This window comes from Penicilliopsis zonata (genome assembly GCF_001890105.1).
Source record: "Penicilliopsis zonata CBS 506.65 unplaced genomic scaffold ASPZOscaffold_1, whole genome shotgun sequence".
Taxonomy (NCBI): domain Eukaryota; kingdom Fungi; phylum Ascomycota; class Eurotiomycetes; order Eurotiales; family Aspergillaceae; genus Penicilliopsis; species Penicilliopsis zonata.
In genome coordinates, this window is record NW_019208911.1 from 1526921 (window position 1) to 1539225 (window position 12305).

Below are 12305 nucleotides of genomic sequence, written 5' to 3' on the forward strand. Positions count from 1 at the left end.
TCCAAAGAGAGAATGACGCAGACGCAAAATGGTATCGAGCATCGCGCTGTTAGCGAGCAGAGAGCAATAGAACCAAGCAAGGTAGAAGAAAGCAGAATCGCTCCAAATGCAGCAAAACAGGGCCGCCATCCTGTAGAAGAGAAACAAGTAGAGAGAATATGGAAAGAACAAAGGAAAGGTGACAAAGGAAATCAGTAGTTAAAAAAAAAGCAAAAGGGTATGATGCTTTTGTCCAGGATCAGGCCTCCAGGAATAAATAGTAGAAATGCAGTGCGGCGTACCGCAGAATCGAAGATGTCTGTTGTCGATAGTTGTATTATCGATTAGCTGTCGATTAGCTGTCGACTTGGCTAAAACGAAACTTAATATTCAAGTTCATGTGTTCAATAGATCCTGTCGTCGAGATCAAGCCGAAGGTCGACGAAGAATCTCCTCGCAATTTGCGTCGAAACGCATGTTCCACAGGCGAATGCTGTTCATCAGCTTCTCCGTGTTCTCGAGCTCGCGGTCGCGGCCGAAGATCGACTCGACAAACTCGCAGCCGGCGTTGCGTCCCATGGAGACGCCGCCCTTGCCGCCGCTCTCACGCTTGGCGGCCTTCCACATGAAGGACTCGCACGCCTTGAGCAGCTTCTTGACCCGTCCCCACAGCCGCTCGCCGCTCTCCAGGAAATCCACCACCGTCTCCTGCGCTTCGGACCGCTGGATGCGGGGTAGACAATCGTCGGCACGCTTGACCTTGCCCGCCAGCTTGATCAGCAGTAGCCAGAGGTCGCCCGCGACGTCGGCCATGGGAGTGGAGGCGCCATGGTGGAACACGGTCCAGTCGTAGATCCACTTGCCCAGCGAGTTGGCATCGAAGACACTGCCGAGGAGAATGATGGGCGCCTCCGTAGGGTCCCAGTTCTTTATCGAGTAGCCCGGGGGGATCCCTACCCGCAGCGCATCCTCCTCCGTTGCCTTCCGGGGCGGCGGCGTCGAGGGCGACATGGGCTTGGGTTTGGAAGGGGTGCGGGTGGAGGTGGACTGTCGACGGGCGCGCGATCGCTTAGCGGCGTCGGCCGTGGTGGAGGCATCGTCGTAGCTAGGAACCTGAGTATAGTAGAAATACTGATCAGTTGGGGGCTTTGCCTTTCGTTGAGACGTCGAGGCGAATCGACGGTCATCTTGGCGCGGAGTCGTTGGAGGAGGAGCAGCCCCGGCCGATCGGCCGCATGGTGAATACGGCTGATCGTCGTCGTCGAGATCGTTGCCATCCCCCCACGGCTGGGAACCAGCCATGGTGTAGCGGCGCTGATTATGATGACGCGGTGGTTGTGGTTGTGGTGAAGGCTCGGATGGCCTTCGACCAGAAAAAGCACTTACATGGTCGTGCTTCCGCGGCGAGCCGTACTCAGGCATCGCATCGTAGAACCCATGGCCATACACCGGATTCCATGCCCCCGGATGCTCCTTGCTGGTAGTGGTAGTGGCGCTGTAGCTGGCCTTGCGGGTGTGACGCTTGGCAGAACCGCGAGGGGAGGCGTAGGGACTCGCAAACTGCGAGGCGTAGTACGCATAGTGCGGCGAGGTGGGTGGGGAGGTGGTGTAGTCACAGGTGGTCCACCCGGGAGGAGTAGAATAGTGATACATTATTGCGATAGAGCATGAACGATATCGAGTGGAGAGTTATAGCCGTGGACTCCTAAATGCAGGAAACGAGACAGAAAACACTCAACAGAACAAGATATGCTATAAGGAAAAAAAAATGACAATATTATACAGGATATCAGAATCGCACGACGCCGACTAAAACGGTCAAAAATGCAGAATAACGCAAGAGCTGTCACCGCGGCACGGCTTCCAGTGTTGGAGAGGAGGGAGGTTGACGCTGTATTTGCCGGAAGTGCATTTGAACGTTGTGTGCGGAGACGCCGTGGGGGGGGGTTGATCCTGACGATCCTGTGGGACTCTGTATCTCGGGGGAGAAAAATCTCAAAAATCGAGATTAATCAGGCGATAAATATCGTTGCAAATGGTGGGAAAGGTGATGATGTGGTGGTCAACCCTGAGGTTGGATGGAGAGAGGAAGAGGCAACGCGGGCGCAGTTGGGGCGGAGCCAGTTTTGTACTGACGGCCGGCGTGGAAGTTGGACAAGTGCGTGCATGTAGATCGATGCCCAACGGGATGATAGGGATGCTGTTAAAAGGATTTTTTTTTCTTGAAAAAAAAAGGAGATAGAAAAAATAAGCTGACACTAGCAATAATTAAGAAACTACTGGAATATAAGTATATTCGACGCGTTGCATTCTTCGCGTTGGAATTCCAGTATTCTACTAGGGAATCTGCTAGACGAGAGGTAGAGCCACTACTACGGACTCCTACCACATCAATTAGTAACTGTTAAATTCAAGTTTTGGTTAGTAAGAATGAGTAATGGCCAAGAGACGTCACGGATGTTCTGGAATTCACCGAGATCGGTCGCTAATGCAGACTACCCGACTGAGGGGTACGCTCACCTTACAGAATGCCTAATGTACATGTAGAGTACATACTGGTGGATTATTTAGTAACTAGTCTACTGGTACGGAGTACTTTGGTACTCCGTATATTGCTCTGTACGCTTGATAATCATCACAGTACTCCGTACCTGAGTCACCGGTACTACAGTATGATGAGTCGTATAGACACAGAGTATCTGTATACGAGACAGGAAATGACAGTGGCAACCACCATGAATAGATCCTTGTACCATGGTTCAATGGTACGGCACTCCCGCCTCCACATCCATTATTTAGTAGTACATATAGGTACTCCGTAGTAACTACTCCGTACTATCTAGTAGGCTGTTTACTCGTATCTGCCTAGAATCTAGGCCAGACCGCTAGTCAGGAAGGCAAGGGATAGGATCAAGGCCTCTAGGAGTGAATCATTATTAGCAGAATCCACCAATATCGTTATTCATTCGTACCGACCGAGTCACACATACCCACTCAGACCCAGTTGGTTCAAGCAGAATACCCACCGATAGGGAGAATCCCTTGCCGGCTTATGCGCACGCGAGACTCGTACGGAGTCAAGGGTAAAGGAGGTGTGTGTGGTCAGAGCAGGTTGAGATCCCTGCGTCTCCAGGTCTTTTCTTATTATTGGAAATCTGCTATGGGCGTCATTGTGCGTACTGCCCTTGCCCTAAGCCCTAGCAATGGCACGTGGTGCTTAGTCATAGAATTCAGATCTGCTGTCAGATTCTATCTACATAATAGATACATACCTCCATAACATAAAAAACACTATGATCTTTACCTATATAATATCTAACTATAATATCTAACTATATAATATACTCCTATACTCATCTAAATATGAACCCTTCTAGCACTAATACTATATATACATACTACGACCTCATACTACTCCTAGATACTACCTTATCGGGCTCCCGATCAGGAAAAACGAGTGGACCCAGCCCCTCATGACATCTAGACTCCATCTACATCTACCAGTTACACCATCCATATATCTAATCTACCCATTTCACTCTGTAAATTACTACCAAATCCACTGCAAATTGTATATACAAGATGATCACCCCAGCAGAGCCCTCCGACACGCCAACCCTGGCAAGAATCCAATCCGCTGCCTTTGAGTCCGACCTCCTCGGCCAGCTCATGTTCGGCCCCTCGTCAGCAGAAGGGGACGCCTTCGCCGCCGCAGAAATACAAGACGCAATACACTCCGATCGATCCACGCGAATCATGAAAGCAGTCGTCGACGGAGAAGTCGCCGGGTATGCCCATTGGCATGTCTATACCGGGGCCATGGCCCCTCTCAAAAAGGAGAAGACGCCGCCTGCTTGTTCGCCTTTTCCGGGGATTTTCCTCTCATTCTTTGGACAGATGGCGGATAAGAGGGTGGAGCATGGTGTTGGAACGAATCAGGCGGGTATGGAATCACCTTAAGTGTTCAACTGTTCAATTGTTTAACTATTTGACTGTAAGTTTAAGTATACTAATTATCTAATTATAGTCCTCCAAGTACTGGCCGTGTCGCCGGAACACCAACGGAAAGGCGTCGGGGCGGCTCTCCTCCGCGAAGGACTCGATCACGCAGATCAACATGGTCTGACTGCTTGGCTGGAGGCGACGGAGGCAGGGTACCCGCTCTACCGGCGGTTTGGGTTCAAGGATGTCGATGAGATTGCGGTGGATTTCACACGGTTCGGACATGAGGGGTCGAATCGGACGGTGTGCATGTTGAGAGATAAACAGTAGTAGACAGTAAGAGAGTAAGAGTAGTAAGTAGTAAATAGAACAGTAAAGTAACTTTGATGTGAATATGTTATACAACTATATACTCCTGGCCATCTTTGCGGACAATATCCTGTGGCTGGAACCCTCGCTGTACATCTTGTACACCCTGACCTTGCCCTCCCCAGATCCGCTCAAGTAATTCCAGACACGACAGGTTATTAAAAAAGGCGGAATCGTTTTCGATCCCCGAGCACCGCCGACGGATCACCGCCCGGTCCAGCTCGGACACACACTCCGACCCCGTGATGAACAGCGGCCACAGCAGATATACATCCGACTGCACCGCCGTCAGGAAGCGCAGCGCAATCTGCACCATCGTCTGGATCCGCGGGTGTGCCGACGGCAGCTCCGGGTTCGCCAGTCGTTCCATGTACACCAGGGCGGCCTGCCGGAACGATTCGGAGATGTTGAACAGGTCTGCCACATACTGTGGGGTCACTGCTGCCCTCGGCGAGTGGAAGAGTCCGTCGGGGAGCCGCCATGATTCCAGCTGATGGCGCAGAGCGTGCCATTCCGTCCAGAAGGGGTCCGCTACATACTGAGGGTGCCCGATTGGTAATGCACTGGTGGTGGTGGTAGTAGTAGTAGCAGCGGGAACATATAGAGAAGTACAGGTACGCCGTAGAGAGTTGAGCCTACCGAGCTGGGCGACTAGTTTGAATAGAGTGCCATCCAGCCCCGCCAGATTCTCTAGACTCCAATCCCCTTGGCACAGAGCCGCGGTCTCGAGACAGAGGCCCCACAGGGGACTCTCGCGATTGTTGACGGTGGCGGTGACGCAATCGATGAAGGTGAAGGTGCGGATGAACCACTTCATCTCGTCCGACACGGCTCGGGCCCGCTGCAGCCGGATCGCCAACAGCTTCATCACGCCGGCAAAATGGGCCTGCAACTGCGCCACCCCGGTATCGCATGCATGATAGTACCACAGGATGAGCAGCGCCGCCAGCGCCGAATCCGACAGCCGGCGGGTCGGGTCGGCCAGCTGGGCGTTCAGGGCCGTCACGGCCAGGGAGCGGTGGCGAAGCTCCTCGCGCCGGAAGCTGTCCGGGATGGAGGCCAGATCGTCTTCGGTGTCCGTCAGGGCGCGGTGGGCCATCCACGACATGCGGGCGGGCAGCGTCTTGCCGTGCGTGACGGTCTGGCGGATCCGCCGTTGTTTCAGGTTGCTCGCCGACAGCGTCGCCAGAGCTTCCTGCAGGGCCTCGCTCTCCTGCGCCAGATGTAGGATATACGTTCGGAAGGGGTTGGTGGGGCCGTCAAACGTGAAGATGACAGGCGCAATGACTTCACAGTAGTAATTGATTAGATACTGCAGCCGAGGCGTCCGTCCGACCGACCGAGAGACGAGGAGAGGCGCAAATAACGGTGGGTGGGCGGGGAAGAACGAGTGGTCGTAGACTTGCACCGCCTCTTCCTCCCTACTCTGCTCCGAGTCGACCCTTTCTCTCCACTGATTTGTCACCTGTCCTGCAGTATAATGACCGGGAAGGTAGGAGGCGGGACACTGTGACACTGGATCGACGGTCTGTGGTCCTACTACTCCATGCCCTCGAGGCTCCTCCTCCTCCAGTGTGTTCGCCGCGGGAGATCGACTGGCCTGCTCTGATGATGGCTGGGCATCCTCCGCCGTCGTGACTGCTGGTCTCGCGCCCATGACGGGCAACGACAGGCCGCGCAGTTTGCCCCGGCTGGCCACGCCGACATCCCAGGTGAGCTTCGTCTTGTACCCGGGACACTCGCGACCAGCATCGAGACACTGCGAGCAATACGGCCGGCGGCGGTCGCAGCGGTCTCCCCGCTTCGAGCAGGAAAAGCAGTCCTCAGGGGCGCCGCTCGCCACGGTCCTTTTGCGTCGCTTCCTCGGGGGGGCAACGCGGGAGGCACTCAGCAGCTGATCGGATGCGCCGTCGGTCGTCATCGTGCGCACCGCAGCGGTCGAAGAGAGGCCCGGCGAAGGGCGGCCATGGACGGTGCAAACAAAAACGCGGTTTCCAGGGGGGCGTCGAGTGGCTAGGGAGCTGATGGAACGAGGAGCGATGAATGATGAAAGATGAACGATGAACAGATGAATGATGGACAGATGAACTGGTGAAGGTTGACTTTTGATCGGGCTTAGTCAGCAGCCATCCGGGGAGTCGAACTACGGAGGAATTTACGTATACGAGCGTGGATATCGGCTTTACAGTGGCGAGAGCTGAGGAAATCCTGGAGAATATAGATAGATCACATCTCTGGAATGCATTTCAGCTATCAAAAGCAATATCAGCTGCAGGGATCGAGTCAGTCGTAGCACTCGAGTCATTATTGTACAGTAGTTAGTTACCTGGTAGATAGGTACCTGGCCAACTAGTGTAAATACATGGCTACAGTAGGTACCTATATACCTTGACCGAAATATTAACACAAATCCCTACCCATACAAGTGCTTGACTCATAATACGCATCGTTAAAAGGCAAGGATCTCGTGACCTGGACGGATCTGCAAATCTTGACTCTTTATCGCCCCACGTGGAAAACTCCCCCTGGACTCATCCAGGAGTTCTTCTGTTGGGATCAACAGTTTTATATCGTCGGGTTGGCTCTGTCCGTGTACGATATCTGATATTCCAGTTATCAAATAGTGAATGTCTGGTGGAATACAGACTCCCTACAGTACTACAGATTACAGAACAGCAGGCTTCGTTCAAAGACAGTTATATAACACCACCACCGGTATCGACTTTCTATATGTATCTTATCTCTTTAACCTGACTCATGGTCCGTCCAGGCGCGTTGAGGACAGCCGTGTTGGCCACAGGGGCAGTTTCGCTCGTCTGTTTCGTCTACCTCTACTGGACGCCGCCGTCGACCATTTCGACCGTGCCCACCGAGGCCTTTGAAGTGCCGCTGGCCGAGCGCCAGAGCGTCCTCTGGGAGGCTCTGTACCCCCTTCTTCAGGAGAACAGCCCTCAATGCCCGCCCCCGGAGCGACAGGGCGATGCCGGGGCCGTTCATTACGACGCGGTGACGGACTCGCCGCGGCCGGATCATATCGCTCTCCAGGCGAGTGACCTTGCAAAGATGCGAACAGCACATCAGAACTTTGTCCGTGCCATCAACGATTCGACGACGATGACGAAGACAGCCTTGTCGAGCCCCCATACGCCCGGAACCAGAGGAATCGTCTCCACGGCAGGAGGATCGTATCTGCCCGTGTTTCTGGCTTCGCTGCGCATGCTGCGGCGCTCCGGCTCCACCCTCCCCGTGGAAGTGTACATGAAAGACTCGTCCGAGTACGAGGCGTCGATCTGCGAGGAGGTGCTGCCGGGATTAGACGCGCGCTGTCTCGTGCTGGCGGACGTGGTGGGCCGCAGCGCGAAGATCGAGCACTACCAGCTCAAGATCTTTGCCGTGCTGTTCTCTTCTTTTGAAGAGGTCGTCTGGATGGACGCCGACTGTTTCCCGCTCTACACCCCGGAGACCTTACTGGAATCCGAGCCCTTCCTCTCGACGGGACTCGTGACGTTTCCGGATTTCTGGGCGTCGACCGCCTCGCCGCTCTATTTCCGCATCTCAGACCAGCCAGACCCGCCGATGACGCTTCGCCAGGCCTCGGAAACGGGGGCGTTCCTCGTCTCGAAGAAGTCCCATTTCACCACCCTCCTCCTGGCAGCTTACTACAACTATTACGGGCCAACGCATTACTTCCGCCTGCTCTCGCAGGGCGCCCCCGGCGAAGGCGACAAGGAAACCTTCATCAACGCCGCCTCGGCCCTCTCCCAGCCCTTTTACACAGTCAGCGAGCGCGTCCAGGCCATCGGCCACGCCAAACCGGACGGCTCCCTCTCCGGTTCCGCCATGATGCAGTCCGACCCGCAACAGGACTACGCGCGCACCAGCCAGGATCTATGGCGCGTGAAAAATGAATCCGTCACGGATGCCCCGCGCGCCTTCTTCATCCATGCCCACTACCCTAAATTCAACCCGGCGGAAAACGTCTTCGGCTATAAATGGGAGACTACCCCGACGCTCAACTCGGATGGTTCGCTGACTCGGGCCTGGACGGCACCAGAGAAGGCAATACAGAGGTTCGGATATGACGCTGAGCGGGCCTATTGGGAGGAAATCATGTGGGTGGCTTGTAATCTTCAGGAGAAGATTCAGTCGTGGAGTGAGGATGAGAAGGTCTGTGAGAGGGTTCAAAAATACTGGAAAGCGGTTTTTGATAATACATATACTATAAACTAGAACATTATAGGAAGTACACTCAATCTATATCACTAATGTTTTGATTGAATCACTTTTTGATCCCCTTCTCGCGCAGCCGCTGTTCATCCTCCTCCTGCAGCTGCTTGTCAATCTGGGCGCCTTTCGAGGGGGTATTGCCGTGTATTTTAGCCTGACATTAGCTTAGTAGACAGCATATGTATTAAGGGAAAGGGAGAGAGAGGTACAGGAAGGGTAGGATCCCGCTTGGTGATCTCTGCCTCGGCATTGAAATCCTGGTGCTGGCGTTCCTTGTGTGGTTTGGTTTCTTGGGCGGCGAGTTTGTTCGCGATACTACGTTGGTCCTCTACCATAATCAGCATGTCTTTCTCAAAAAGAACTTCGAGATTAAAGGATTCTCACTTGAGTCTAGGTTCTGGTGACTCCCCACCTTCCCATCTTCGTACCGGTGTCGTTCATTAATCACAGCCTGCGGCTCGTTGCGCTGGTCGCCTGCTTCGTAGATGGCCGGGAAGCCGACGTTGGACTGGCCGGCGCCGTGGTATGCGTTGCCGCGGACCATTTTGCAAACCGTGATGCTTGGTGTGAGGAGATCGATGGATTCGATTTGGTAGATCGTTTTGGTTCGGGTTTGGGTTGGTTGCTTTGCCATCTTTTCCTTCTTTATATGCTTGCCATCCCCTATAGTCGACTTGGTTGTGATGTCATGCTGGAGTCACTGAGGTCATCTTACCTGTCTTGAGAGGAACATTCCATCTAGAATCCTGTTGAAAAGATGTGGAGCAGTGGCACTCTTGAGCGAGCTGGCAGAAGACTCTCGAAAAGATGTAATTCTCAACGAAAAAGCCGAATCTCGATGGGTCAGGGAAAGAAACGTTCTTGTCTGACGTATATAAGTAGAGTTACGAGTAGCGGCTTGTCACATGGCTGGACCCAGAACTTGCTGGGAGAAATTATAGAGTATAAAGCTCTGTTTACCACTGAACAAAATGAAATAGAAATAATAATAATTAGACTTCTCAGCTGTATATACTAGGTATCCTTTGATATGCCTATTCTTGGAATCATGTAAATGAAGTTATTTGAACTCTATAGAGTGGGCTGAATATCTTCAACCACTTTCACTATTCAATGTAACCAAACTTCATAGGAAATAAGCCTAGGTCAAATCAATATAATTGATAATTGAACCAAATAGAAATATACTCCGTATACCTGAATAGTGCTGTGACTGTCTTGTCCCACTATGAAGTGACTCCCTGACTAACTATACGTACGATAAGATAAGTCGCACTAGCGAGGGGATTTTCCAACAGCGTCACAATTTAATCCCAAACCTCCAGTCCCTGGCAAGACACAAGACACAGAAGCACAATGGGCAAACGAAAGCAGGCGAAAGACGGCGACGTGGAGATGGAGGGCGTGCGCCCTGGAGACGAGAGTAGCGACGAGGTAAGCAGCTGTTTTGGAAGGCTTCCACAGTGATGTTTCTCACCGGTAATCGCTTTTCTAGGACATTGACATGGTCAACGTGGATTTCGAATGGTTCGACCCTCAACCGGCCGTCGACTTTTACGGCCTCAAAAACCTGCTTCGCCAACTGTTCGATACCGATGCGCAGATCTTCGACCTCTCCGCGCTGGCGGATCTGATCCTTGCGCAGCCGCTGCTCGGGTCGACCGTCAAGGTTGACGGGAACGAGTCGGATCCGTATGCTTTTCTTTCGGTGCTGAATCTACAGGAGCATAGTGTATGACAATTCTTTTTTTGGGAGGGGGGGAGGGTTGTTTCTCTTCTGACTACGGCAGGAAAAACAAGTCATCCAAGACCTAACCCGCTACCTCCATCGACAAGCATCGTCAACCCCCTCACTAGCTCCCCTGGCGACCCTTCTATCGCAGAAGCCCACCCCCCCGATCGGTCTCATCCTGACGGATCGCCTGATCAACATGCCCTCCGAGGTTGTGCCGCCCATGTACAAAATGCTGCTGGAGGAGATCGCCTGGGCGCTCGAGGATAAGGAACCGTACAACTTCTCACACTACCTGATCCTGTCCAAGAACTACGAGGAGGTCGAGTCCAAACTCGACATGGAGGAGAGCCGGCCGCAGAAGAAGAAGAAGAAGTCCGCCGCGGATAAGAAGGCGGACCGCTTCTATTTCCATCCAGAGGACGAGGTGCTGGAACGCCACGCCCTGTGCACGGGGGCGTTCGAGTACACGCACAAGCAGGATGAAGGGCACTCGGACTCGAAACGTGCCTTTCAGGAACTCGGCATTCGCACTGGCGGCAGCTTGATGCTCATCGAGGCCGCCAAGTTCGAGGCCGCCGTGAACGATGTGGCCGAGTATCTTAAGCAGTAGTCTTTAAAAAAAGATAGTAACTACTAGGTAACTATTACTATACCGCTTGGTAAACAAGGTATATTTACTTGATTGATTTTTCTCAATTATCATGATTTTTTCCCCCTGTCTATGCTTCATTTCATCACGGCGTTGGTTGATAGATAAAAAAAAAAGATGTCTCTTCGTTTATTTACTCCCATTCAGTTCCCTTGAGGCGTTGCATCAAGTACTCCACTTCCACCACCTTGGTCAGAGGAATGACAAATTCCTAGAGAGTGAGTGAGTATAAATTTACCATCTGTAGGAATTGAGAAGTATTGTATATTGTCTACCTTGAACATTCTAAGGACAGCCTCGCCATCGATCTTCGGCCCAGTCTCGTCCGGGAAGGCGGGGTCGGTGCCATAGGTTCTGGCCTTGAGAGCGACTCTGGCGAGGACCTTCTCTTCGACCATCTTGTTGGTGATGGCGGCATCGATGCCCGCGCGGTCGCCGGCCTTGATGAGCTTGACGAAGGTCTCTGGATCCTCGCGGAACTTGGACTCGGCGACGAACTTGCCGAAATGGATCCGATGCGACAGTGCCTGCAGCACATTGACGTCGCAGGTTGCCGACGAACCGTAGTTCTCCTGGGTTTCCCCGCGGTCTTCGCGGCCGAACTTGGGGCACACGGCAGGCAGGATTTCCTGGACGTAGCGTTCCTTGATCACAGCGGTGACGTTCACGTCGTTCTCATGAAGGATCTTGGGGTATTGGAGAGGTTGAAGAATCGGCTTCTCGACAGCATCGGGGAAGAAGGGGTACTCGTCGGGGGACTCGTAGCGACGCACCCGAGACTGCAGCTGTTCTTGGGAGTACAGCAGAAAGTCCATCAGACTCAGCTCGCTACCGGGGATCTTGACGCCGCCGGGCACATAGATCGTCTTGTTGTGAGGGAACTGCACGCGTTCAATAAGATGGAACGTAATGGTATCCTCTAGGCGACTGGAAACAATCCTCGAATCAGTATTTCTTTCTTTCTTTTCCTTTTTCTCCCCAACCGTATTCAATCTACAGTGCTGGCGTCAAGTGCGGGGGAAGCTGTCTCGCAACTCACATCAGCTGGAAGCGAATATTCGCCAGGTCCAGCGCCTTCGAGGTGTCCGACAGATCAATCGCCGCGTCCATATTGTCTCTGCCGACCGGCAATTCTGCTCAACTGCTGTACAAGGGGGGTTCTTTCTTCTCGTCCTGCGATGACGGTGGGAGAATTCCAATTCTATCTTGGTTATCAAAGACACCGCCAAGCGCCGGTTCTGTCATCACGTCCCAAGCTTCGGTCTGGGTGCCAACCTGGAGGGAAACGAAGAGAAGAAAAGAAGTCTTGGGATTGAAAACATCTTCGTGTCTTTTAGAACTATAGCTCAACGCTCTGCGATAGCTCTGCCAGTAAATGATGCAGTCTGTCGAATAATGATGATA

The 12305-nt window shown here is 53.0% G+C and overlaps 7 protein-coding genes across 7 annotated transcripts; 3 read left to right on the top strand and 4 right to left on the bottom strand.

The window, feature by feature from the left end:
- Window positions 1-405: 405 nt before the first annotated feature.
- Window positions 406-1632, bottom strand: ASPZODRAFT_57282 (hypothetical protein; the record flags this gene model as incomplete). Its single annotated transcript, XM_022728675.1, has 2 exons — window positions 406-1092; window positions 1366-1632. The coding sequence occupies 2 exons, from the start codon at window positions 1630-1632 to the stop codon at window positions 406-408; spliced, it is 954 nt and encodes a 317-aa protein (XP_022585551.1).
- A 1929-nt stretch (window positions 1633-3561) lies between these two features.
- Window positions 3562-4251, top strand: ASPZODRAFT_138164 (hypothetical protein; the record flags this gene model as incomplete). The annotated part of the gene is made up of 2 exons (XM_022724424.1): window positions 3562-3922; window positions 4007-4251. 2 exons carry the CDS (start codon window positions 3562-3564, stop codon window positions 4249-4251), a joined length of 606 nt encoding a protein of 201 aa, XP_022585552.1.
- Window positions 4252-4411: 160 nt separating this feature from the next.
- Window positions 4412-6157, bottom strand: ASPZODRAFT_51278 (hypothetical protein; the record flags this gene model as incomplete). The annotated part of the gene is made up of 1 exon (XM_022728429.1): window positions 4412-6157. A coding segment is annotated over one exon (1746 nt), but the record flags the coding sequence as incomplete, so codon positions are not given.
- A 575-nt stretch (window positions 6158-6732) lies between these two features.
- ASPZODRAFT_127040 (hypothetical protein) lies at window positions 6733-8787 on the top strand. The gene has a single exon (XM_022721638.1). It carries the CDS (start codon window positions 7048-7050, stop codon window positions 8518-8520), a length of 1473 nt encoding a protein of 490 aa, XP_022585554.1. The 5' UTR covers window positions 6733-7047; the 3' UTR covers window positions 8521-8787.
- On the bottom strand, window positions 8471-9338 carry ASPZODRAFT_127041 (hypothetical protein). The gene is made up of 4 exons (XM_022721639.1): window positions 9233-9338; window positions 8902-9180; window positions 8727-8845; window positions 8471-8671 (listed from the first exon to the last, which is right to left on the bottom strand). Exons 2-4 carry the CDS (start codon window positions 9149-9151, stop codon window positions 8570-8572), a joined length of 471 nt encoding a protein of 156 aa, XP_022585555.1. The 5' UTR covers window positions 9152-9180; window positions 9233-9338; the 3' UTR covers window positions 8471-8569.
- Window positions 9339-9868: 530 nt separating this feature from the next.
- Window positions 9869-11279, top strand: ASPZODRAFT_156026 (hypothetical protein). Its single transcript, XM_022726249.1, has 3 exons — window positions 9869-9951; window positions 10013-10249; window positions 10308-11279. The coding sequence occupies exons 1-3, from the start codon at window positions 9874-9876 to the stop codon at window positions 10860-10862; spliced, it is 870 nt and encodes a 289-aa protein (XP_022585556.1). The 5' UTR covers window positions 9869-9873; the 3' UTR covers window positions 10863-11279.
- Window positions 11035-12011, bottom strand: ASPZODRAFT_11893 (hypothetical protein; the record flags this gene model as incomplete). The annotated part of the gene is made up of 3 exons (XM_022721212.1): window positions 11035-11112; window positions 11177-11828; window positions 11941-12011. 3 exons carry the CDS (start codon window positions 12009-12011, stop codon window positions 11035-11037), a joined length of 801 nt encoding a protein of 266 aa, XP_022585557.1.
- Between the last annotated feature and the right edge of the window lie 294 nt (window positions 12012-12305).